The sequence below is a fragment of the Myripristis murdjan genome, chromosome 22 (genome assembly GCF_902150065.1).
Source record: "Myripristis murdjan chromosome 22, fMyrMur1.1, whole genome shotgun sequence".
In the NCBI taxonomy this organism is placed as follows: domain Eukaryota; kingdom Metazoa; phylum Chordata; class Actinopteri; order Holocentriformes; family Holocentridae; genus Myripristis; species Myripristis murdjan.
Window position 1 is genome coordinate 5,239,829 of NC_044001.1, and position 24,951 is coordinate 5,264,779.

The 24,951-nt window shown below is 41.0% G+C and overlaps 1 protein-coding gene across 6 annotated transcripts in view; it reads left to right on the top strand.

The window, feature by feature from the left end:
• The first annotated feature begins 1,965 nt into the window (after positions 1-1,965).
• The window catches only part of letm1 (leucine zipper-EF-hand containing transmembrane protein 1), a 28,959-nt gene continuing 5,973 nt past the window's right edge, over positions 1,966-24,951 (top strand). The window contains exons 1-14 of one of the 6 annotated variants that reach the window (XM_030082093.1): positions 1,966-2,324; positions 9,141-9,198; positions 9,745-10,237; positions 15,377-15,520; positions 16,070-16,207; positions 17,101-17,304; positions 17,862-17,981; positions 18,647-18,778; positions 19,265-19,423; positions 19,699-19,827; positions 20,798-20,830; positions 21,861-21,995; positions 22,107-22,300; positions 24,233-24,389. In XM_030082093.1, coding sequence (XP_029937953.1) covers positions 2,240-2,324; positions 9,141-9,198; positions 9,745-10,237; positions 15,377-15,520; positions 16,070-16,207; positions 17,101-17,304; positions 17,862-17,981; positions 18,647-18,778; positions 19,265-19,423; positions 19,699-19,827; positions 20,798-20,830; positions 21,861-21,995; positions 22,107-22,300; positions 24,233-24,389 — 2,181 coding nt within the window. In that variant the 5' untranslated portion in view covers positions 1,966-2,239. Of the gene's footprint in view, positions 2,325-9,140; positions 9,199-9,744; positions 10,238-15,376; positions 15,521-16,069; positions 16,208-17,100; positions 17,305-17,861; positions 17,982-18,646; positions 18,779-19,264; positions 19,424-19,698; positions 19,828-20,797; positions 20,831-21,860; positions 21,996-22,106; positions 22,301-23,274; positions 24,390-24,951 lie in introns of those variants that run through there. The other 5 variants (XM_030082094.1, XM_030082097.1, XM_030082095.1 and 2 more) reach the window with 5 other exon arrangements.

The window sequence follows — 24,951 nt, forward strand, 5'->3', positions numbered from 1 at the left end:
GAGGCCTAGTAGGCACCGTCTTTCAGTCCAAATCTAATGGCCTAATGGCATGGTCATTTAGTGACATTGATTTCATTAATCAATTCATAGATTGAGTCCATACAACCACAAAATGGAAGGAAATGTTTCCCGTTGGAATTATCTACATACAAACCGCATTAGAAGAAACAATGGCAAAGAAGAGCAACTGTGAATTTGATCAGTTTGATTATCTGATCAATCAGAGGAGGCACTTCAGAATCAGAATTCACATCAGAATCAGAAATACTTTATTGATTCCTGAGAGCGAAGTGTCAGCTGCAGTTGCTCAAATTCTCAAGAGAAGAATTATAAGAAATAGAAAAAGAAAAAAAACTATGTGCAGTATGAATAAATGTGTGCATTAATCCTACTTATGCATTAATCGTAGTTGTAAAACAAACAAACAAACAAACAAACAAAACGCAAGTGACAATGTAAACGTGTGTTATCGCACAGCCTGGTTGCAGAGTGCACGGGCCTGCTGCACCAAATACCTCCAACATCCGAGATTTCCATGCAGAGGCTTGCAGTACCGGCAGAGGAAGCCAAGCGGCGTTAAAAGTGCCAAAGCTATATGACATACTTCCGGTAGAAGACTGTACTTCAAAATAAACGTCAGCATCACAAAAGACTGGCATATCTGACAGTAAAAGTGCATCAGAACGACGCGATTATAAAAGAAAAACAACAATTAAATAGCCTGCATCAGAGAAGACATTCAAGTGATCTAACCATTTCGGAAAATATGTCTCACTGGCTGATGTTTTCTGACTGTTGATGATGAGGCTAGTGTACTTAAAAGATCTCAAACTTAAAAAAAAAAAAAAAAAAAAAAAAGTTAATTAGCTCTTTTTTAATATTTAGCACATTTTCACTCTGCAGTGAAAATAATTCAATTTTTTTATGCTGGGTGCAGCCTGGGATTGTATTCTGAGTCTAATCTGGAGTTTTCACCCCTATTGCACTATTGATAATCAGACTGATGGTGGATGTGGATGGGACAAAAACAAGAAAGATTGAAAGAAAGAAAACAGCCCAGGTGATTAGATCATCATCATCATCGTCATCATCGTCATCAGCCCACAGGGTGAACATTTAATTTTAATATAACACTGAAGTTTTGTCTGTTTTTATGAACTGTTACACATACTCACCTCTGTGAAAGAATAATTTGGGACAATTTTTTTTGTTCTTACACTCACAGTAGCCATTAAGCCTTCACTTATGCAAAACCATAAGCAGACTCCACTTTGGTTTTATTCTGTGTGGTTATCAGAGTTGGCAGTAATTAGATTACTTTTACCAGTAACAAGGTAATGCAAGGGATTCAGTTTTAACTTTCAGTAATCACATTACAGTTACTTATTGCTTCTTCTTCTTGAGCACAGGAGTTTTTGAAAGTTAGAAGAAGCTTTTCAGAAGGGAGAATATAAGCCCAATATCATGTGAGCTGAGTTGTTGGCCTAGTCTGGTGAGCATTTGTCCTGTACAGACTATTTTATCAGTACTCATATGACTTGGTGTCTCTTTATAAAAAAAAAAAAAAAGGTTGGCTTTTAGAAAGCAATGCAAAATAAAGCCATCAGTCATCTAATTACTTTTTTGAAGCCGTATTTAATAAAGTAATGTGATTTCTATTCGTAGAAAGTAATGACTAACTTTATTTGATTACTTTTTTGAGTAACTTAACCAACAATAGTGCACATAATAATGCACATCTCAACACAGGCAATGAAGTCTCTCAGTTCACCAAATTGAAACTGTAATTGACCTTCTCAGTAATTAATTTCAAAGATTTGATACAAAGCAAATGATTTTCAGTGTTTTGATTTTGATTAACTCTCTGCACATCAATCTGAAACATGGGGTTTTATTGCTAAAAACATCGGACCGGAAGTGCCCCCATCTCCCGGCAGCTTCACCCTGCCAGTCCGTCCGACGTCACCGACCGGCAGCTAGCTGTCACCCGCGGAGAAGGGCAGGACATGGGGCTACAAGTTAAACACTTAGACAGTTATGTATGTATTGTAGCTTGTTAGGAACGTACAAGGACGTTGTTGTTTTCTATGTAACCCGTTACCCACCCGGTTTCCTTCTTCTCCCGTTTAGCAGTCCGTCTGTTTCGATATCTTTGCCACAGACAGGCTAGCTAACCGGCTAACCAGCTAGTAAGTGCATCCATCCGTTAACACAGCGAGTTGTGATAGAAAGCCTCCGCATGGCGTTAATCCTGTTTACGAGGTCTCGCGCACCTTTAATGAAAACATCCAGGTCGTTAAAGAACGAATTCAGAAAAGGCAAAGGTAAGTTGTTGTGTGGTTTTTTTGTACATTTGTGTATGGAAGAGGTAAAACAAGGGCTAACAGTTAAGGCCTAGCTACTAACATTAGCATGTAGAAGACTCAGGTGTGTTTCGTCCAGGCAGGTGATATGATGTCATTATTACCCTTTTGGGCATTTGATTATTATTGAGCGGTGATCATTTCATGTGTCACAGCCTGTGTCATCATTGAAGTAACAAATCAGTCATACTTTTTAAGCGATGATGTTTGGGAACTTGCTTAAACGTGCACCCTCCTAAATGTGGTATCCCAAATCACCACGCCTCGTAAATACAAAATACAGGGAGAAATCCTTTATGATTTTTAGGTCAGGTTTTGAGAACACCCTGGTGTTGATGCTCAGCTGGCAAGCGCCCCATCTTACTGCAATCTGAGATGAGACTGCTCAACTCGGGCCCAGTGTGTTGCAGAACGACTTTTGCAAGACTAAATGTGAGGGGGAAGAAGGTTAAACATGAGTGAAACTATATTTTGACTACACATTGTGCTGATTTCTCCAAGTTAACCCAAACTTTGGCTGATGGGTGGTCTTCTCTGGTAGTGCCCTGCTTTGTCTGGGTCATGGCTATTGTTGCTGTGTGGAAAGTTGTGAAACGTGGAAACACTGAAACACGACGTTTTGTCTAGTACCTTCTTCATGGAGTAGTGGTGCTTCACAATCAGCATTGTTCATTCTGGCCATTACATATGCTTCTTGAACACACATTAGACTTAATCTATCTTGATCTGCTCTGATGCTGTTAGAGGGGTGCTCACATTTCAGGAGCTACTGCAGACCGTGGGAGCTTTGTTGGCTCCATGGTAATATAAACAAATGAAAGTATAATGATAACTGATCTGACTGTCATGCAAACTGATTGTAGTTTTTTTTTGTTTTTTTTGTTTTTTTTTTTGTTATCTTCAGACTAACACAGTAATCTCAGTATACAAGTGTACAGTCAGTGTGTACATCATACCAGCTGCTGTAAAACTGTCTCAGACATCGTCATTGTGTATCTTGTTCATTTTTGTTTAATGTATATTTACATTAAAATTCATCACTGAGCTGTTTCAAGGACGTAATGGGAATGCAGCTGAGGAGATGATTTTATATAACTGTAGTGGTGGTATGTTCCCTGCGCTGAGAGTCTGGGTGTATAAATAGATTAGGGGGGAGTGGGGATTTGTGTGTGTGGTAGACAGCAGATCATGCTTCTTGGCTTAAGCCCAGGTAGTCAGACAAATTGCAGGTCATGCATGAGGAAAGGTCAGAACCTCTTGTAACTTCACCTCAGCCAGACTGTTCCGCTGGCACCGAGCGGTGGTCATAGCATCATTCCTCGGACTGTACTCACGTCTGTGTTGACATTAGCGCTGGTGCATGCACATAGTGTTGCGGACACTAGTTGGTATCATGGTTGGGGTCATATTCAGCATACGCTGTTCCCATGCATCATCATATGTCATGATCACAGATATGTAGGGCTGTAATGATATGCTCCGTCTACAGTTTTCTATGATATGGGATGCTGGGCTCTATAAATCAGGTTCATGCTACTTGTTCTTAAAAAAAAAAAAAAAAAAAAAGAATGAATCAGAGAAAAAGAGTATGTCTTGCTGCTTTGGCATGAAGTTGTGATGCTGATTTGTGTACTTGTGTATTAAATTGGCAATCTCTATGTGATTTTGTCCCGATGAGATCAGTGATATTGCAACACACATTTTGGCTTCATGGTGCAAAATGCGACTTTGTGTCACCCATGAATGAATTTAATATTCGTAGTATTTATTTATACAGACTGCAAATCCCAGTAGTAAATGGATGAGTTGCTTGTGTACAGACAAGTGTTGGCGTATCCGTACTGTCATATCTGAGCTCCTAATAATTTGCATATGAGTGTAATCTTATTATATTTTACAACAGGATCTACGGAGTTTCCATGCAGCGCCTGGTAAACATAACACTGAAATATTCAGGGGAGCATTGGAATGTAAATCAGCATGTAATCACACTTAATGCTTAGTGGAAGGTGTTCAAACATCCGGACAGAGTACTGCTCTACAATCCCGGTTCAGGTGATTCTAATTCTAGGTTATGTCCTTTGTGGGAGTTAACAGGGGCTTTGGAAATGAGTGCAGCTCAGGCAGAGATGAGGACACTGGAGCAAATGGACATCTGTTGCTCAAATGCTGAAATTATTGTGACTGGAAGGTTGCTGATTGAAATCCTCAGTGTGCTGGGAGAATGTGGCAGGAACACTCTCCTTCCTTTAATTTGATTTTATTTATTCATACAGTTTAAAGTTACAGCTGTAAATGTGCCAGTTAAGTTTTTTTTGCTAATTTTCAACTGCAGGCCTCAGGCAGCTACAAAAGTCACATAAAATACACGAAAACAGGTCTAGCCACACTTTACATGTAGCAGAGCACACTTGTAAAATACTTTAAAATAAGGACAATAATACACTATATTTTAAGTAATGTGGGGGTGAGCAAGTTGTAGGGGCCTAAACCCTGCCTGCTTCAGTGGGATTGCTCAGTGCAGCAGAGGCCTGTGGTTGTGAATGTGTAACTGTATGAAAGGCAGCAGGGCACCACTGAAAAAGAATATAGTACACATTCAGTCAGCCTACTCTAGAAATTTTTCAAAATTGACCTTTGAGTTGATTTCCACAGCAATGCTATGTGCAAGAGCCGCCCAATCAGCTGCAGTCTGTGCTGATGTGACAGGTGAACATTGACCAGTGTGCAGTCTTTTATCATATTCTGTCAGAGTGGATGCAGAGTTGTGTTCAGGGCCATCCTGGCAGGCCAGTCTGAAGTGGTAAAGATTAGCAGCATTATCTCACACCGTGTCAATAAACCACTGGTGAAACAATAAAGTTTCAGTAGTGGTGACATAGGCTTGACTCCAGGTGCACTTCCAGTGGAGTGTAATGGCGCAAGTTTGTTTGGGCAAGTGAGAACAATGCTGTTTGAACTTGAGTGTCACCAAATAACTGCACCGAAGTGTTAAAAGTGCAGATGTCGGTCCTTTTCCAAGCAAACTGTAGTACACTTTGTTAGGAGTGAGAAAAACAGGTTGAACCACCCAGGAAATGACCCTCACACACAGGGGTTTATGGGTAGGAGGAAATGGATTTTGACATCTGGTAGCCAGCAGTCACTCTTGCTTGTAAGCCTAGTTTAACAAAGTGTAAGGACAAGGGCAGGTCAATAGGATGACAATTTACCAAAACTCTAGTAAATGAGCTTCTTATAAGTCCAAATGGCCAAAGAAGACAAATAATAGGCATGGTCACATCTGAAATGTATAAATGTAGATGAATGTAAGTCTGATGGGTGCTGTGTGGGTATAGATCGCTGGTGCTTTAGTGTCCTGGCAGTGCTACAGGCCTAATTCAATGAAACCTCTGATGGATGGTGTCCACTTGATAAACCAATTACATACCACACCCAACCTCCATCTCCCTTGTCCTCTATGATCCAAACCACATTTCTAGGAACTAGACCTATTTTGATAACACAAGGAAATGTTACATCAGATCCTATCTGGCACACAGCATCAGGTCACAAATGATTTGTTGTAGAAGAAAGCTGTTGGTATCTGTTTAAAAATGGCTTACACCAAATGTAACAAGTGTAGCGTCTGTCCTCATTCAACCCCCAATATGGAAGCACTTAAAGGAGAAGTCACATATGGCTCCAGGCTGCTGTTTGGTGATATATTGCTTCCATGGTGCATGGGTAATCATTTGTAGACCGAAGATTTAGAGGCTTTAGGGTAAGACTGCTACGGTCTGTGGGTCTAGCATGCTTCAGTGGCCGCCTGTTGGCTGTAGCGGGGGTGTAGTCAAGACCACCTTAACTGAATCCAGGTGAGAATTTCAAGGCCAGGTCCAAGGCGAGGTGAAGGCAAGACCAGATCAGAGGGGAAGCAGGACTAAATCAAGACTAGAAACAAGTTCAGTGAAAATCAGTCAAAAACCCTGTTTCTCTGCTAATGTAAAAAAAAAAAAAAATTACCCCTAGAGCTGTAATCCTTTCATTTAATTGCACTGGGGGGGAGAAAATAAATAAAGGTGGACCACCGACCTCACCCTGACCTCTGGCACCCACTATAGATTTCCTAAAGCGGGTGCACTTAGCTGTGACACTGAGCTTCTGTCAAGACCAACAGGTGCAGCTGCTTATTTATCCCACAGCCATTCCCCTCCTGAACTCCATGGATAGGAGGAGGCAGTTTTAGCTTGGTGATGGTGGCAGTGATGATGATGGTGATGTTTATGATGGTTGTTATGTTTGTAGCTGCCATGCTGCTATTGCCAGACTGGGCTGTCCGTATTGTATATTTATATTTCTTTTATTGCAACTGTTATGCTGGATTGTTGCTCCCAGTGTTTCCGTGTTATTGTTATTGTTGTGATTTATGTGTTTTTAAGTGTAGTTAAACTGCACAACCAGCTTTCCTCCAGAGGAACATAAACTTGACACAGACAGGTGGAGAAAACCATATGGGAAGACGTTTTAGATTTGTGGGAAAAAGTTGAGTCAGCTTTCAACAGTGGCAGAGCACAAGATAAGTAACAGGCAGACTGAAGTAAGATGTCAGCAAAATGGTCTAGAGGCTGGTCTCAATTAGGGCACTGGAGTCAGGTTCTGCAGCCCTGTACCAGCCATTTACTGTACTGGTGCACGACACTGAGATGCCAAAATACCGCGCCTTTCCACAACAACTTCAGGCAGGCTGCTGCATGTGAAAACAAGATCAAGCTGCCAACCCTGTAGCTTGGCACTAAACTGTTCATGCCCACTTACCAATCCAGGCCATTTGTATATGCTTGACTATCATAAGAAGCTCTGTGATTGGCTGTTAAACCAAGGTACTGTTACATTCCTGTGGCTTTTTATTATCTGGTAAAATGTGAGGTTTGTCTAACTGTCTTAATTTGTCAGCCAACCTCTGGTGGGGCATTGCCAAAGTCAATAAACACCACATACATCTCTGCAAAGATCCATAGAAAGATACAGGTGGAAGTATTTGTCGATCTATATTAAATCCTCTGATCTTTTCCATTGTGTTGCATTTTTTCCCATGGGTTCAGAGGAGGAAGACCAGTCACACTGTAACCATGGTAACAACACCGCAGTTCATTTATCTCCTGCTAATGCTACAGTTTTCCAAGAAGTTTAAAATTAAACAAGGCATGACTATAGCCAAATGGACACTCTTTGACGTTAGTGGTGTGTCCCTTAGCCTGAAAAGCACTTTGGCTCCATTTTCTAAGCTGTATTTCAAGAAGGTTTATCTTAAGGCTAGTAGGCTTAGCCCATATGTTTGTTGCACACTGAAATCATTTTGAGGGCATGGCAGTTTTACTTGGCCGAGGTTTGAGGTCGAGAGTCTCTCTATTCTGCACTGGTGCAGCTCAACTGAAAGGAAATTACCACCATTTGCCAGAGGACAGTGTGAAATTTAATTTAGCAGTGTAATTTAAGCAAATTACCCCATGAAACCAAATATGTGCAGTTCTTAGGTTTCATATTGATGTTTTCATAATGGTCTGCCACCATGGTACTGTACATGACCCCTGTCTGCATGTGTGTCAGGGCATTCTTGTGAACACAATAACTCAAGAACAACTAATGTTAGAAACTTACACAACTTGCACATACAGAGCAGATTTTGGAGCACTCCGCTTCACACATTTACATATTATGAAAACGTTTGATTTTCTGAGGAGACTTTTACTTCTTAATGCTTTAACATATATTAGGAATCAGAACTGAAAGAGTCATGAATGTGAAAGCAAAACTGCGAGTGACCCACAAGCATAAAAGCACAGATGAATCACTGGGGAATATTGGGTACTTCCACAGGAGTTTAGGTAATGACTATACTTCCAGGGCTTTCTTTGTGCTGTATGTATCCCGTGGCTACAGTAGCTGGTCACACAGTTACAAAGGTGACAGTGTTCCAGTAAACTCGGTGTCCTCCCGACTGGCAGCCCCGGCCTGTCATGTTCTACCCGGCTTTGCTGGATTCATTCCAGCCGGCCATGTGACAGCCGGAGGAGAGGCATGTCCAGGCCATCTGTTCAGAGCTGATTGGCTGGCAGATTTCCATCACCCCGCCCTCTCTCTTTATGCACGTCACTCTGACAGCTGCCCTGGGGGTTTGGGAGTCACCCTGTGGGCCTCAGTGGGTGTGAATATCCTCCCCTGAGACAGACAGATGCATGTACAGATATTACAGAACAGACTGGAAAATAATGAACTGTATTTGTCTAGCGAAGCTCTTGACCACCAACACCGCAGGATCGGTGTGGAACCATGTGATACACGCATGATAGGATTAATTTACTTTGAGAAACTAGTGAAAAAGCCAAGTCCTTGTTCTTCCCAAGCTTTCAGCAGACATTTTCATGAGGTATTGCCTCACTAGGCCGTCATGGAACAGACCAGGCATGACTTCACCCTAATCGTGTTATTACATAACCCATTAAAGGCCAGTCCAGGTTGCTGCTAATGTTATAGCTGGCGCAGGGAAGTCATTAATCAAGCTGCACTGACATATCAGTACAAGCAGTGCTTCCAGATTTATGTTTAGGTTGTGTGATCTGTTTTTTGCTGAGCAACAGAAGTTTGAAAAAATTCCTTTCTGTGTGTGTGTGTGTGTGTGTGTGTGTGTGTGTGTGTGTGTGTGTGTGTGTGTGTGTGTGTGTGTGTGTGTGTATTTGTCTGCCTAATGGCTAGTTATCAGGACACAGCTGTTCATGTTGTTTGTCTTCCTTTCAGGGAAACTACAAGATGGTGCCTGTTTCAACTGCACAGCACTCAGACTCTCCAGTCAAAAGTAAGCCTTGACAGCTGTCTTCACGTCCTGTCCTGGAAAAGTCTGAAAATGTCTTAAATTATGTTATCCAAACTCATGGCCTTGAAAGGTCTTGCATACACTAAAATATAGTATTTTAAGCCTTATATTCAGTTTTAGCTGTCCTCAAAACTGTCATGTTCTTTCTTTAGTGCTGTTTTTCCATGAGAAAGAAATTCAAAAACTAACGACACGGACCTATAAATTGCCAAAACTGCAAAAAAAAAAAAAAGCCCATTTCACTTGATGAAATAGACTCCTTATTTCATAGTCAAAGTCAGTACCTAGAGTTCATTAATCAATAGCCCTGATTTCAAAGTGTTACATTCTTGATTGAAAAAAAAACTCCAGCTGCAAAATCTCCACTGCCCTTGGTTTAATTTTGAGCTATCACTTTTTTTTTAAGAGTGTGTGTCACTTTCAAATGGCAAGTAGTTCATTTTGGAACACACCAGAAACTCATTTGATTCCCAGCACTGAGCCTGAACTCATTTGTCTTTATGCTCTTTGTCCCGTTTCCTCCCTCAGACTCGAAGAGGTCCGACTTGGCAGTTTGGCCGGCGTCTCTTCATTCAGCCCTTCCTCCTTCTTGTCCGAAGGCTATGTGGGCCCCTGCCAGAGCACGGACTCACAGCGGCTGTACTGCGCTATTGTATTGGGGGCCTCCACTTCACCGTACCCTGCAATCACAACGGGGGCCCAATGGACAATAGCACGGCCACAGGACATCGCCGGCGTCCGGTGGATACACACCACGAGACGGAGGTGGGACGACTCCAAGGTGGAGAAGTCTCTGCGCTCGCTGAAGGACAAGAACAAGAAGCTGGAGGAAGGAGGGCCGGTGTACAGCCCGACGCTGGACGCCGAACCCGTCAGGAGGACGCTCAGACAGCGGGTGTTAGACGAAATCAAACACTACTACCACGGTTTCAGGCTGCTGTGGATCGACACCACCATTGCTGGGCGAATGCTGTGGAGGGTGCTGAACGGACACCCCCTGTCCCGCCGCGAGAGGAGACAGGTGAGGCCTGCAGGGGCCTTCAGGCAACTAAGGAGTGGAGTAGTTTACACACCGTTTTCTCCTGAGGCCAGCATTTTCAGTGTTATTTTTCTTGCAGGCCCGCATGTGTTTCAAGAATCGTGTAAAATTTGTGTTTGCTTAGATTGCTCTCTCCAGTTTAACTATCAAGGGACAGGCTTTGCTCAGCATTAATTTTCATACAAGCACCTCCAGGCTCCATGTCCATTTGGTGCCACACCTCCACACTGAGGCACTTCCCAGTACCACCACAGTTACAGTTACCTTTGCTGTCCTCGTCCTCGAACATTCAGTTACAGTAACTTGGTTAGACTTCTATAATATGATATACTTGAGAAATTTTGACACAGATTTCACCAGAAAATGTTTCACATATTGAGGTTTTTGCCGGTGCTTCTATTTAAAGTAATTTACAATGTGTAGAATAACTAAACATTGGCCATACATAACATGGCTAACATTACCAACAACCTATAGGAATATCTGCAAGGGGCAGAGCCATACTAAAAGATGTCACAAATAGTCCTGTGTGTTTTGAATAATTGTGCCTGGTACAAAAAAGGTTCGACAAAAAAAAAAAAGACATGGGGAAAAAAATAGAAAAGCATTTTAAAACTGAAACACCTCTGTGACCAGTTTTAAAATGTTTTCCCTAGGCTTCTTAGAAATAATTACATGTGGGCTAACGAGATCCAGTTGACCCTAATACAATTAGTTAATGACTTAGCTCTGCTCACTTACGTTGTTCCCACACTAATTACATTATGGCAGCACAGATATAGAGTGATTGCCCAATTAACTTTTTTAACCTTGTCATTCTAGATTCTGGGAGCCAGTCTTGGAACAGTGAAGTTTCCCATTGTGTGAAAACTGATAACAGTTTCTACCATACAGATGCTACCATGCACAGTGTGCCCAATAGTATTAGCATACACCGTGGTGAACTAAATTCACATTTTGAGGGCACAAAACTGAAAGTGCTCCCAATTTTGTTTCTGCACATCATTAAGTTTATTTTTTTTTAAACTGAATGTTATGCTTAGTAGTTATGATTACTTTAGGTGATTCGAGACTTTGTAATCAACTCAAAAGAGCGACTGGCACAAATCACACTCAGATTGATAAGCGGAGTTCTCCTTTAGTTTATCTCTCTGTCGGTCCTGCCCTTTGCCAGCAGTGATAATGCAGAGCCACAGAATTTGAAATTAACACCAACTACCAGTCCGTTGTTTAAATTTTGACTGTGGCTGATACATTTACCTACAGTAGTTTTTCAACATTGATTAAACAGCAAAAACTGTAACATAATCACAAAACATGATTACATTAATTTGAGATTATTATCTCATAAGAGGTGTAACTGTTATTTTTTAACTGCTAATGTAATAATATTAACTAGTAGTGTAATTGCAGAATAAAAATAATCTAATAATTCCAGTTGCATTATTAGATAATGTTAGATGTATTCACTTAAATATGTTAAACCTCTTATGAAGTAATAATTTCTCATTAACCTCTAACATGATGTTATTACATTGTCTTGCAAGTTATTACACTAATAAGTTTTGTTACATTTGCATCCCACTGAGAGATGTTTTATTATGTTTTGACAAACTATTCCATAAATTAGCAGTTTTTACACTACCAGTTTCCACAGTATAAGGTGCATTGTAGTACAAGCATTGGCTAACTGTTGAGAAATTATCCTTTTATTTGAAACAGGTATCAACATTAGAATATTTTTATTGTTGCACAAGAACCAAAACTGAGGCCAAATCAGAACTGATCTGGAATCAAAGCTACAGATGATCCCTAACTACCACGACTACAAACCAACTGCGAAGGGAGCAGTGTGTCTAAATTTAAGAATTGATTTTAACAAAGACAGTCCTGTGTGAAATAATGTCAATACATTGGAATATATCAACATTTATGAATTGCCTTGATTGCAAGTAGCCAGTAATAGGCCTACAGACAGTGTGTGTGTGTAAAGGACAGACTATTTGTTAATGACATGCTCCACTCCTTGTTCTGAATTCAAGGCAGCATGCCATGTTATATTGAGGGAGGCTGTTGTATGGAGTGGCCTCCCGGTGGCCTCTACATTAATCTGATGCAGGTGCTGGAGCGCAGGTGACTCGGCGAGGGGGTCAGTTCATGTCACACTGTTGCCACTTCCCTCGGTGGTACAGCCATACCAGACGTGACTGGCAACTTGTGAATGCTCTTTTAGAGTGAGAAGTATTGGGGCGCTGTTGATGGACTGGGCCTCTACTGCCCTTGTCTGGGAAGCTGTCCATGTGCGAGGACTGCATGTGTGCTGGCTCTGGCAGCTGGTCAACTCCAAAATGCACCAGCCACTTTCACTTTTTAAATAGCCAGACTGAATTAAGAAGAGAAAAGAACCTGCCCGAGTGGCCGATAACTTGACATATTTTGTGATTAAAATCTTTGAACACAAAGTGTAGTAATTTTTTGTTATAACTTACTACAGCTGTTATTACATTGGCTAATGTGGGAGTGCAGCTTTTTTGTTTTTGATGAATACATACTAATTTAGTGTTCAGTTGCTGTCCTGGTTTGCATCAAGTGCCACACCTTAATATTTACTTTAATGAAATTGCACTAGAGTGCAGGAAGTTGCACTGTTGTAACTTGGAGACACCAAAACAGACCACACCAGTCCATGAACTGCCCCCTGAGAGAGGTTAAGGTGATGGAAAACTGAGGAGAGTGCCTCTTATACTTGATCAGACCCTCTCCTGCACTTACGAAATGCGGGAAAATTTATTACATTTTGCGTCAAAGGTTTATTGCAGTTATTACATAATGTCGGTGTTGCCACAAAATGAAGGAGAAAGTTATTACATTTAAGGATGTTGTTACAAAATGCTCCGTTATTACCAAAGGTGTTGTTACAAACCATTTAAGAAGTAGTTGGAGATTATTTCCCAATTTATTCACCTAAAGCCTTAAGTGTTAATAATTGGATTGTTATAATTACATTAACTCTCAACCTGACATCTCACTGCTTCAAGAAAATAAGTTCTGTGAATTTGTGGTGTTAATGTCCACCCCTACTTCCTGTGAAACTGAAAAAAAAAAAAACAAAACAAAACGGTAAAATGGCGAAGTGATTCCTAAAACGAAGATCCACAAGTACAATGCATGTAAAGGAATTTGTCTGCCAAAGGCATCTTAACAAGTTGGAGTTGCGCAATACAAAGACAGCAGGACACTACATGCTTTGCAAAGGAATTGTGCAACATGTACAGTGTGAGTAGTGGAACAAAGACCTTAAATGTTCTCAACCTCGCCTTCTCAGTGGCAGCTTCCTGTTCGTTTTCTCCACAGACATTTCAGAAGATCCTGATATAAAAAAAAAAAAGCTTTAACCAAACCAACAAACAGCAAGATGAGTCATTTCCGACGTTATATTCAGAATGTTTTCGAATGTTTTCAAAATGTTTTTCAGAGGAAATGAACTACTCATCCTAATATCTAACAGTGATCACTGATTTCTCCTAATTAACGTTTTCTTACATGTAAAAATTTTCATAATGTCTCAGCAAAACCGTGTTGCTGCGGTGACAATCACCAGTACAGGTTTCTAATTAGCATTACCTCGCTCTGATCTGCCAACCAGCCAGACACAACGTTTGAGCAAGTATTTTTAGTAGTCATGGAAACATATTGAAGCTTGCTGGTAGGATAGTATTTTACAAAGAACTCATTTCACAATCTGATAGTTCACGATGGATCCAACTTAAGTCATCAAAATGTTATGGATGATAATTAGAAAATTTATGAGACCTTTATTCATTGAACTCTGGATCACAGTCTGAATCCCCAAATACAACCAATGTGCAGGAATTTGTCTCTGTGCATTGGCGTATATAGATTGTACATGCATGTATTGAGTGTTAAGCATTCTGTGCTCAGTTGCTTGGTGTTGCAGAAAAAGGAAAGTAATGCCAGCCCTCATAGTGGTGCCACTGGGCAGTGCTGATGATGTCCACCATTTCCCCCCATTAAACCCAAACCATCGGCCCATCTGCACCTTTTCAAATGCAGCTGACTCCCTTGGAGCGCATGTCCCCAGACCATCTACACCCCATTCATCTAACCTGGGCTGGCATTGCCTCCTTAATCCCCCCTCTTTTCACATTCACTTTCTTACTCAGGCCTCAGCTCAAGGGTCCTTCTATTTTAATCTGTGAACCCCCTCTCCCCTCTTTGATGTGGAACTCTGGGAGATGATATACATGTCAATGGGACTGTGGACAAAGGCCTTTTCACTCAGACTGGCCTAAATCCTTCACCCTCCCTGGTCCACTGACATGCAGGTGGAAAGAGGGGAGAAAGAGGGACTCATGTTTTGGCTTTCTCCACCCCCAGGGGCATCTCTGTAGCTTTCTGGTTGGGATTGTGTCGGGATGGTCAGTAACAGTTGGACTGCGGCACAATGACTAGCTTTGGCTTGGTCCTTCTATACTTTGAGGATTGTTCAGGTCCGTGCTTAACAAATGTGCTTCCTGTTGGCTCAGGTGAACAGTTTGTGAGCCTTGTGAGGCAGAATGTTCACTTTGGTCTGCAGCGCCATGCAAATAACAAGGCAATGAATTAGGAGGTTTCTGTTGCTCTGGAGATGTATGGCCACAGGGTCAAAAGTGCTGACTGCTGAAACCACTATTAGAGGGATTGAGTGGGGTGATTGTGCAAAGAGACAAAGGGAGATGTGAGGGCAACATTTTCACTATGGACTGTTCACTGTTTTCCCCACTGCTGCTCTCTGCTGGAGGCAAGCATAAACTACATCCTAGTGGAGATGAGTGGTACTTCATTGGTGTAATACAGCCCCTGCATGCTCAGCAAGGCCATCTTCAGTGTCAAAAAGCCAGAGAAATGTAGACCCAAGCTTAGTTATTGAAATATTTTCCTATTAGAGGGCTGATTATAATCATTATTTATCATGTGCACATTTTGTTGAAAATCCAGGCATTTAAAATAATTTCCCCTCTGTCTGTGCACACAAATACACATCTTCACACTCTCCCTCTGTGATCAGAAGCTTTTAATCAGTCAATACCAATGCCAGCCTTTCAAATATTTCCCCCACAGTTCCTCAGGACGTGTGCAGATGTTTTCAGACTGCTTCCCTTCCTGGTGTTCATCATCGTCCCCTTCATGGAGTTCCTCCTTCCCGTCGCCCTGAAGCTCTTCCCCAACATGCTGCCGTCCACCTTCGAGACGCAGTCAAAGAAGGTAAACAAAGTCACTGTTGTACGTCAACATTGTTTATTTATGTAGCTTTACAATGGTAGATTCCAATTGATGTTCCTAAATGTAGACATTTTTTGCCTTGTTGCAGCCTTTGTAACTTAAAAAATGCAGTTTCTCATATTGCTGTATCAATGGGAACTTAACCTTTTTCCCTCCCACAATATGAACTTTCACCTACAGGAAGATCCTGATGAGGTGATCCTCATGTTGTTTCTCTTTGAGGGGGTTAATCCTGTTTGAAGCCTAATCCTTACCATAGATATAGCGAGATCCCTGACTTGCACTTCCCATAGCTTGACCTTTGCAGCGTAACCTTGACCTCCCAACTCACTGCTGAGTGGTCAACACAAGACATATATATCTTTGTTTTTATTGATTTAACAGCGTTGTTTGATTGAGAATATTATAATGTTCTTGAAAAGTGCTGAACAGGATCACATTTATTGATTGCATTTATTATGAAGACAGTGTATTGGGTGTTTAGGAGGAATAAATTGAACCCAGCATTTAATCTGTTACTTCTTGCTGCAGGAGGAGAGGTTGAAGAAGGAGCTGCGGGTCAAGCTGGAGATGGCCAAGTTCTTGCAGGACACGGTGGAGGAAATCGCTCTGCGGAACAAGGCTGCCAAAGGAAACGTGACAGAGGAGTTCTCCACCTTCTTCCAGAAGGTTTGCGTCACGGTTCAGTGAAACGCAGCATCATGCGATTTTAAAAAAAGAAACAAAAAACAAAAACAAAAAAAGACTACCCTCTGTTGGTGGTAAAACAGAATGAAATGTCAATTAGTCTAGATGAGTCATTGATTAGGTCTTTTAAAAGGAAAAAGTAAGTTTAAGCCATTGTTTTTAAAGATTTATTATCAAACAGGACTGAAAAAGTGTTTTTACTCTCTGTGTAATTGTAGTCACCTGAATCATTGTAGTTCAAGTGTCATCTGGCATTTATTATTTCAGTAACTGACTCCACAACTCTGAAAAGGAAAGCTTTTTGGGATTGCATTTAAAGCTGGAACAAACAGTTTTACATGTCGGTGGCCCCAAATGTCACTGAAATGTCACTGTTTGAAATTAAACGACTCCAGTACCCAGAAATCATGTGACATAACATCAGTAACGACTCCCAGCAGTCACATGTTTATTATTCCAGCTGGTTTGTGTTTGATTTATACACGAGGGACAAGAGAAGCAAAAAAAGTCCAGTGTTTGCTGAGACGGTTTGGATTTAACTCATCGTTGATATTATCACTTCCTGTGGGTAGTGAATCAGAATCAGGATGCTTTCTAGATCCCCGCGAGGAAACTTGGTCATTTTCCAATTTCCCCTTGGAGATCAATAAATGTGTTCATATCTGACACCAGTGTGTCATTTGGACAAATAAGGCCAATTTACAAGGTCTCATTTAGAGGGGGTGGGATGCTATTGTTTGTTGCAGCCCCACTTGTTCCTTTAGGCTGAAAAGACAGGAATATTGTTGCATAAAAATCCCGGTGCAGCTTTAAGGCTCACAGCAAATGCCCCTTACCTAGAGTGATTTACAAGTCAGAATTGTTCATTCTTATAGATCCGTGACTCCGGGGAGCGTCCCAGTAATGAGCAGATCATCCGCTTCTCCAAGCTGTTTGAGGATGAGCTGACCCTGGACAACCTGACCCGACCCCAGCTGGTGGCGCTGTGCCGTCTGCTGGAGCTCCAGTCCATCGGGACCAACAACTTCCTTCGCTTCCAGCTCATCATGAAGCTGAGGGCCATCCGTGCTGATGACAAGGTCCGACACGAAAGCTTTTTTTTAACAGCTGTGTTGTTCTCTTGAAAATATATGATACTCTTTTTCATTTCCCCAAAATTTAAAATGTACAGTCAATTAGAGTTGTGTAACTAATAAAAAAATATTAATTAATCAGAGATATTAGGTGCAGCATTCTTCCCAGTAGTATTTATTTCATTATGACATAGGAAGGAAGTTGTAATAAACTTAATTAATAGTAAGAATCTGTGTAAGAGTGTCAGCTAAATGCTCGAAATGTAAATGGGAATGTTTCACAGGTATTCAGTAGTTGAGGGGAGTGTACACACTCGACACACTTTCTCCTGTGCTCTTGTGCTCTTTGCTGTCCCCTTGTGGTCTTGATACTAATTTAATTTTCACTGTAATATGGAAGAGGATTTTCTTCCAAAGTCAAATACTGGAAATACTTTAGCAACATTATGACCACAGTAGGCTGTCGTGTACATAAAATAAAAATAGATTATCATATTATGTTTGAAATGGAAGTGAATGAACCCTCAGGAGCTTTTGTTGCTGTCTCTTCTGTGTTTGTCCAGCTGATTGCGGAGGAGGGCGTGGAGAGTCTGAATGTCAACGAGGTCCAGGCCGCCTGTCGCGTCAGAGGGATGAGATCTCTGGGAGTGACCGAGGACCGGCTGAGAGAGCAGCTCAGCCAGGTATCAACGACAAAAGCCGGGTTTTTATGGCACAGATTTGTATTTTCCCTTAGTCATTGAATTAATGCATCATCCCAGCAGTGTTCATTTTGACAGGTATCCGAATTTTAGTTTTAGTCTTAATGAAGTTTTAGTCAGAAGCACTGAAATAATTTTACTCCGTCATTTTAGTCAAATGACAGGACGCTATTGTTGCATTTTCTGAGCTTCCTTGGCTTATTATTCTGGCCAGTCCCCTTGCTTTCATTTAAGTATAGTTTTTGCTCTTTACTCATATTTTATAATAAGAGAGCATCAGCTTCTTAACACTGTATCAACTTTACACCTGAAGCAATACAAAAGGATAAGCTAACGTTATGGAATTTTTTTTTTGGTGTGTCAGTAGTTTCTTATGGTTGGTAGACCCATCTGGCCTAGTCAATGTGGCTTTTGTCTGGGAGAAAAATTATCAGCACAAGATGATGTTGACTGGCCAGTATCAAATACTTAATAAAAGTCCATTATCAGCTTGATGTATTGGCATAATCCTATTGCCCATCTCTGTATTTATTTAGATTCCAGAGGCTCAAACGGGAGAGGATCAGAAAGTCTTCATATGTGTATCATACATGTGGTTAAATCTATTGTATCAACAATAACATCTGCCAAATTTTTCTCCTTGTCAGTGGTTGGAACTGCATCTGAACCAGCACATCCCGACATCCCTGCTGCTGCTGTCCCGGGCCATGTACCTCCCTGACACGCTGTCCCCTGCCGACCAGCTGAAGACCACCCTGCAGAACCTGCCGGAGATAGTGGTATGTCAGCAGGCTGTGGCTTAGATATGGTCTATCTCTGTACTAAAATATATGCAGACAAGAAAAAAAAACATGGATAAAGTGGTCAAGGAGCAATAATAAATCAAATAAAAACCCCAGAAAAACAACACAAAGTATGAATTTGTTATTGTGTGTGTATTAACACCACTGGCTGAGAGTTCCTTCATATTTAGTAGGAAGGACTTGTGTTATTTACAAAGACATATGTTATTCTGCATGCACAGCTGTGTGTATGCTGTCGTGTGGGAGGTGTGTCTTACCTGGCTGGTATTTAATATGTGAGAGATGCTCAAAATCTGTTCTTGTGCAACAATACTGAAGTTGTATTGAAATTCTGTATCATGATAATACTTTATAAATAATTTACTATCAGGGCTGTTATTTCATGCATAAAGTGAGAGTCCAGTTATACTCTGTTGCTTTGGTTGGATAATTTTCTACCCTACCCTGCTGTCGCCTCTGCAGACGAAGGAGGCCCAGATGATGGTGGCCGAGATGGAGCTCTCCAAAGTGGACAATAAGACCAAGGTGGAGACGACGCTGCAGGAGGAGGCGGCCATACGCCAGGACAACAAGGACCGCGAGATGGAGAGGCTGGCTGACGCGGCAGAGAAGGCTGCCAGGGTAAAGGCTCTCCCAAAGGCTTTAAATTATTCAACAAAAGCAGTCGAGTTTCCTCTGCTGGTCTCACTGCAGGACGGCAGAGTTTGTTCACTTGTGCAAATTGCAGCTAAATCTTCTTACTTAGGGCTTAGAGGGGAAATAAACTCTTTCCCTGAGGACTCTGTCTGCTGTTACTCCGTATAAACCTCTCACTTGTGTCACTTTATTGCAACAGTTGTTTTTTTGTTTTTTTTTTATGTGTACTTGCTGAATTCCCCTGTCACTGACCTCTACAGGATGGCGAGTCCGAGCTCGATGCAGAGAAGACGGCCCAGACTCAGGCAGCTGCAGAGCCGCTGGTGTCCAACATTAACGTCCAATCAGAGATCCTGAAAGACACGGCACCTGTTCTCGAGGGACTGAAGGTAATGTCAGAAACACACACTCGCTGTCATGTGTAGTCAGCAAAATGCTGCACAAACACTGCAAAGGCTTTTTTTAAAAAAAAATACATTTAGCCACAGTTTAGATTCACTACACAGATTTTGAAATATATGGTGCAGATCTTTAATGCAATATTTTTCTGCACTGATATTTCTAAGATTATGTGTAAATGGTGAGGATTAATCAACATTATTAGACTTGGACAAATGTGCTCCATTCAGTATTTTAATGTATTTAATTAATATGTTAGATGATTGATCAGTTTTACACCTCTCTCCAAAGTTATTTTCTTTTTGTTTTGGCTCCATTCCCCAAATAATTAGGGCTGGGACTATATGCCATTTTCAGAAATCAATATATTGGGACAGAATTATCGATAATTAGCAATATTTTTATTATATTTACGTTACTGCCAAAAGACCAACTGTGCTCAACTTCAGTATATATATTTATTTTTCATGGGGAGGCATGAGAACATTGGTCTTGAAAGCAGATTGTTCTCCTCGTTCTCACAAATCGTTTTTCTGGTACAGGTGAAACATGGAATGATATTAATTGTCAACACATCCACTACAACGTCCACAGTCTGATTTGTGTTTTCATTAATCCTATTAATCCTATCCTAGTATTGATTTATTGATGATTATTGATAAATTATAAATAATTTTGAGCAATAATAAAGCTAATCCTACATTAATTGCTTGAAAAAATGTAGTCATGGGCTCCTGAACTAACATGCACCAGAGCGAAATGGAAATCAAATTTATGTCACAAGTCATTTGATATGACTCTTACTCTTAGTGTTCTCTACCTTAACATTTTGTCAGCGCAAATCATGTATGTTGCGTAGTTTGTGTGGTCGTTTTATTGTTCCTTAGCCAGCGGTCATGTTGTTGTTGTTGTCGCTCACCTGTTTCCACCAATCATCACCTCTTCTCTCATGCCGTACAGTTTGAAAAGTGGCAGAGGTTCCTGCGTTTCCAGGTTAGGTTTAACGATGTCTCCCCCTTAATGACCCTCACATCCACACCAGTTTATCCCTGCACACGTCTGCCCTGCCCTCTCTCTCTCTCTCTCTCTCTCTCTCCAAGTGCCCGTGAACGTAGATGTGGGTCAAATAGAAGCTGCAGATGCTTCTTGCATTTGTGTTATATAACCCTTCCTACCAGATGGGTGGGGCTCGCCTCCCAGTTTGATATGATAAGTGCAAGGACATGTAGACTACTGGAAAATTAGTTTGATATTAATTGAGGCATGTAAGAGCTAATTTTTGGAGTGCATTTCAACTTTAGAGACATTACTCCACTTAGATAATGTTAAATGGACTGAAATTTGAGCCATTCTCTCTAACGGTCTCATTTTCAAGTGTTGTAACAAACCAAAGTGGCTGACAAAGTAGATAAACGTGCCACCAACCGTAAAATGAACCAGCTTTTTCCTGATTTCTGGTGGTAACACTTACCCAATTTACCATCCTATTCTTGTAAACTCCACTAAACTGGTTTTCCAGGTAGTTTAAAATCAAATGCCAACCAATTCTGTTTGGCCCATGTCTGTATGGACTGCCTACTCCTCTTTTTTTCCTCATCACTCCTTCAGGGTGCTGTCAGTCACTGTGTCCAACCTTTCCCTCTCTGACTAACAACCTTGTAGTTCTGCAGCGTTCCTCCCATCATGTGTTAGTGTTACTTGGTCATGGGTAGACATTTTCAGCAACTAGACTCTCCAGCCTCCCTCTTTTACCTCTTTTGAATTGTTGGGCTCCATTGTGGGTTGATATTACATGTATATGTGGTACATGCTAAGAGCTCTGACTCCAGAAACACAGTTTTGCCTCCTCCTTGGAGTAATTTGAGAGTGCATATCCATACTACTACATACCAGATAAATAAGAATTTTGATACCTCTAAAATATTGAGGATCCAGTCTGTATAAGGGTTATTATTGTGTTTTACTATTTAGGAGGCGGGTCGGGGGCAAAAACAATATTTTCAATCATCTATTTTTCTTCCAGAGTGAGGAAATCACCAAAGAGGAGATCGACATGTTGAGCGACGCCTGTTCAAAGCTGAAGGAGCAGAGGAAACTGTTGACTCTGGAGAAAGAGGAGCTGGAGGAGCTGAAGGATGATGTCCAGGAATACAACGAGGTGAGACGACTGCAGAGACGTGAGAATCGAGAAGTTGTTTTTAAAAGGATTGTGAAGTGGCATGGTGTGTGTGTGCTGTTTTCTGGACACGTGTTCATGTGTGTCTCCTAGGATCTGGAAGAGATAAAGAAGGAGCTTTCCAAGACGGGCCAGGAGAAGGCCATAGAGGAGTCCAAAGCCAGCCAGCGGCTCTCCAAGAGAGTCAACCGCATGATCGGTCGCATCGACAAGATCATCGGGGAGCTGGAGAAGGACAAGGTGGTGCTGGACGGGCAGATGGACAGTGGAGCCACCCCGCCTGTCGGGTAAGAGCTAAAATATTGTCTTCATCAGATCTGCCGCATTACTTTCAGACAGCGTCAAAACAGTATTTGAAGGGTTTCATTCCAAAATACAGTATATCCGTTTCATTAGGGATGTTTAATGTTAAAAAAATATAAAAAAGGGAGTATTATCTAAACTGTCACTGTGTTTAGAACAATGCTCTTCAAAAATAATCCTTGCTAAGCTCGATAGGTCTTAAAACAGTTGGTGAACACATAATTTTGAAGGAAACTCACTACTTGTAATCACCACTTAGTGCCAGACGAGGGCGTTTTAGCCTTGCCAAGTTTATTCCATTTGAAAGTCAAATCTTTACTCCTTTTTTATATCTTATAATTTCACCACAGCAATAAACTGATACTCCAGTTATATTAAACAACACTGAGATTTATTTTCAAATACACTTTGACCTACGTCTGATAGTGAGGACCACCCGACTGCTTTTTTTTTTTTATTATTATTTCTCTCATGGCTTTGCACCATTTCACAGGCTATGATGTGTGTGTGTGTGTGTGTGTGTGTGGTCACTTTGAGACATGAGGCTGCTTAATGATGCAAAGGCAACTTTTTGACAAGATGGCCGATATTGCCTGCAACTCTCAAAATGTTGTCTGTGTGTCATCGCCTTCTTTAACTCTCCATGATATACAACTGTATATTTGACAGTAATTACTTAGATTCACACAATTTCAGTTAAATGATGTGGGTTTTAAATACAAATTTGCCAGTTTTAAAAAATCAGTTGTTGTTATGGATTGTTTTTGTCATCATCATCATCATCACTTTCATCTTCATCATCACTACTACTGTGTAAAATGGTGGTGGAGAAATTATTAATTTAGGAACAAAAGGTTTCCCATTAAAAAAAAACAAAAAAAAACAAGGATTTGTATAACTATATCTATTTCTATTTTACAGTTTTAGAACCAGTTCCTAATTTGTTTAAATTTTACAGATTATTCTTTGATAAATATAGTGGCGTCAAAAGGTAAGACATCCAGTGCTACAAGTGCCTCCCCATTTGCTTGCTTGCCAGCCGCTAACATTGCATTATGGGTTGTTGACCATCATCGACATTGAAATCCTGCCATGAAGAATCAGCCGTTTCCTTTGCCTTGTCCGCAGCTTTAGCTTCCATTTCTGCTGCGTCCACCGAGGTGCTGTCCACTAGCTGCTGTGCACTCATTTTGCCCCGTTGGTGAATGTAATAACATTGAATACAGATGTAAAAAAGATAAAAAGATTTAATTCAGATTGCTTGATTTGGTCAATCCAAATGGTATTTAACTGTTTGTGAAGGATGTTTGCTTGTCGGAATAACTTATTAACCTTTATTGAGGTTAATCTAATAAGTAATTTTTATAGTGTTGTGATTTAAAGCTGCATTATGCAAGACTTTTATGTAAAATTACACCCATCCTCTCAGTCTTAATGGAAGCCCGCTAATTAAAACCGTGCAGAGTCGCTGTTTTTCCAAAGTGAGCCTCTCTTGTTTCCTTACTTTCCTGTCTTATAAAGCAACACACAGTGAACATTACTGTGTGTGCATGTAGTTTACTGAGAAAATGTTGCATGTTTTGTTTTGTGAAGTTGAGATCTTTCTTTCTTGATTCCCTTAGGCGCTAACAGCATGTGAAATTGCCTAGTGCAGCTTTAAATGCAGTAGTTTACCCCCAAGCTTTAACAAAAATTACCTTTGTAATTGTAGCTTTGCATTGCATTTTAGTGTGCATACCTTTGAAATCTAACAATAAAACAGGTAAAAAAAAAAAATGGAACTCGGTTTGAAAATCAGTTTGATTGGTGTGATCTGGGAACCTTGAATGCAGCATGTGAGACAGTCAGACCTCCGCTCAGGACGATCCCCACCATTTTACGTCCTGTCAAACCGAGTAATCGTTTCCTGTATGCAGTCTGTTCTACACCTTCAGGGAGAACCTCATCAGCATCGACGAGCTGATCAGCGTCATGCGGCAGATCCAGAACATTCCAGAGCACAAGCTGCAGAGCATCGCCGACGCCCTCGACGACAACAAGGACGGCAAGATCGACATCGACGACGTCATCAAAGTACGTTCACGGGGATGAGGACGGCAGGGGAGGGGATATCAGCAGCCGTCTGTTTTTTATTTATTTATTTATTTTGATTATTTCTCAAATCGCTTTCACAAGAGAAGGAGGTTTGGTGTTCATGCATGTGCAAAGAGCGAAAAGCCTTCATTATTACAGCTACTCTGCATGTTTTCTGTGTCCTGAGAACATCTTGTGATTCAAAGGCTGATGAAGGCGGATCTTGGTTACACAATAGGTGAAGTGTAATTTCTGTTGTCGTTAATTTGGCTAAATTTGACAAAAATTCAGGAGAAGATGACCCCGCTGCTCTAACATTTCCCTTTTGTTGAGTTTTTAATCATCAACTAGGGATGTTGATTTATTTATCAATGTATTTTTCTTATTCAGGATGAAGTGATTCGATGATGTGGATGTGAACTGATGTTGCTACTCCTGATTATTCATACTTTATAACATGCAGCTTGTTGTGGAGGTTGCATGGCATTTAAAGGCAGACTGTGGAGTTTCAAAGGGGAGCGCACCCCTCTTTGTTATGTCATGGTAAAAGATGGTGAATCCT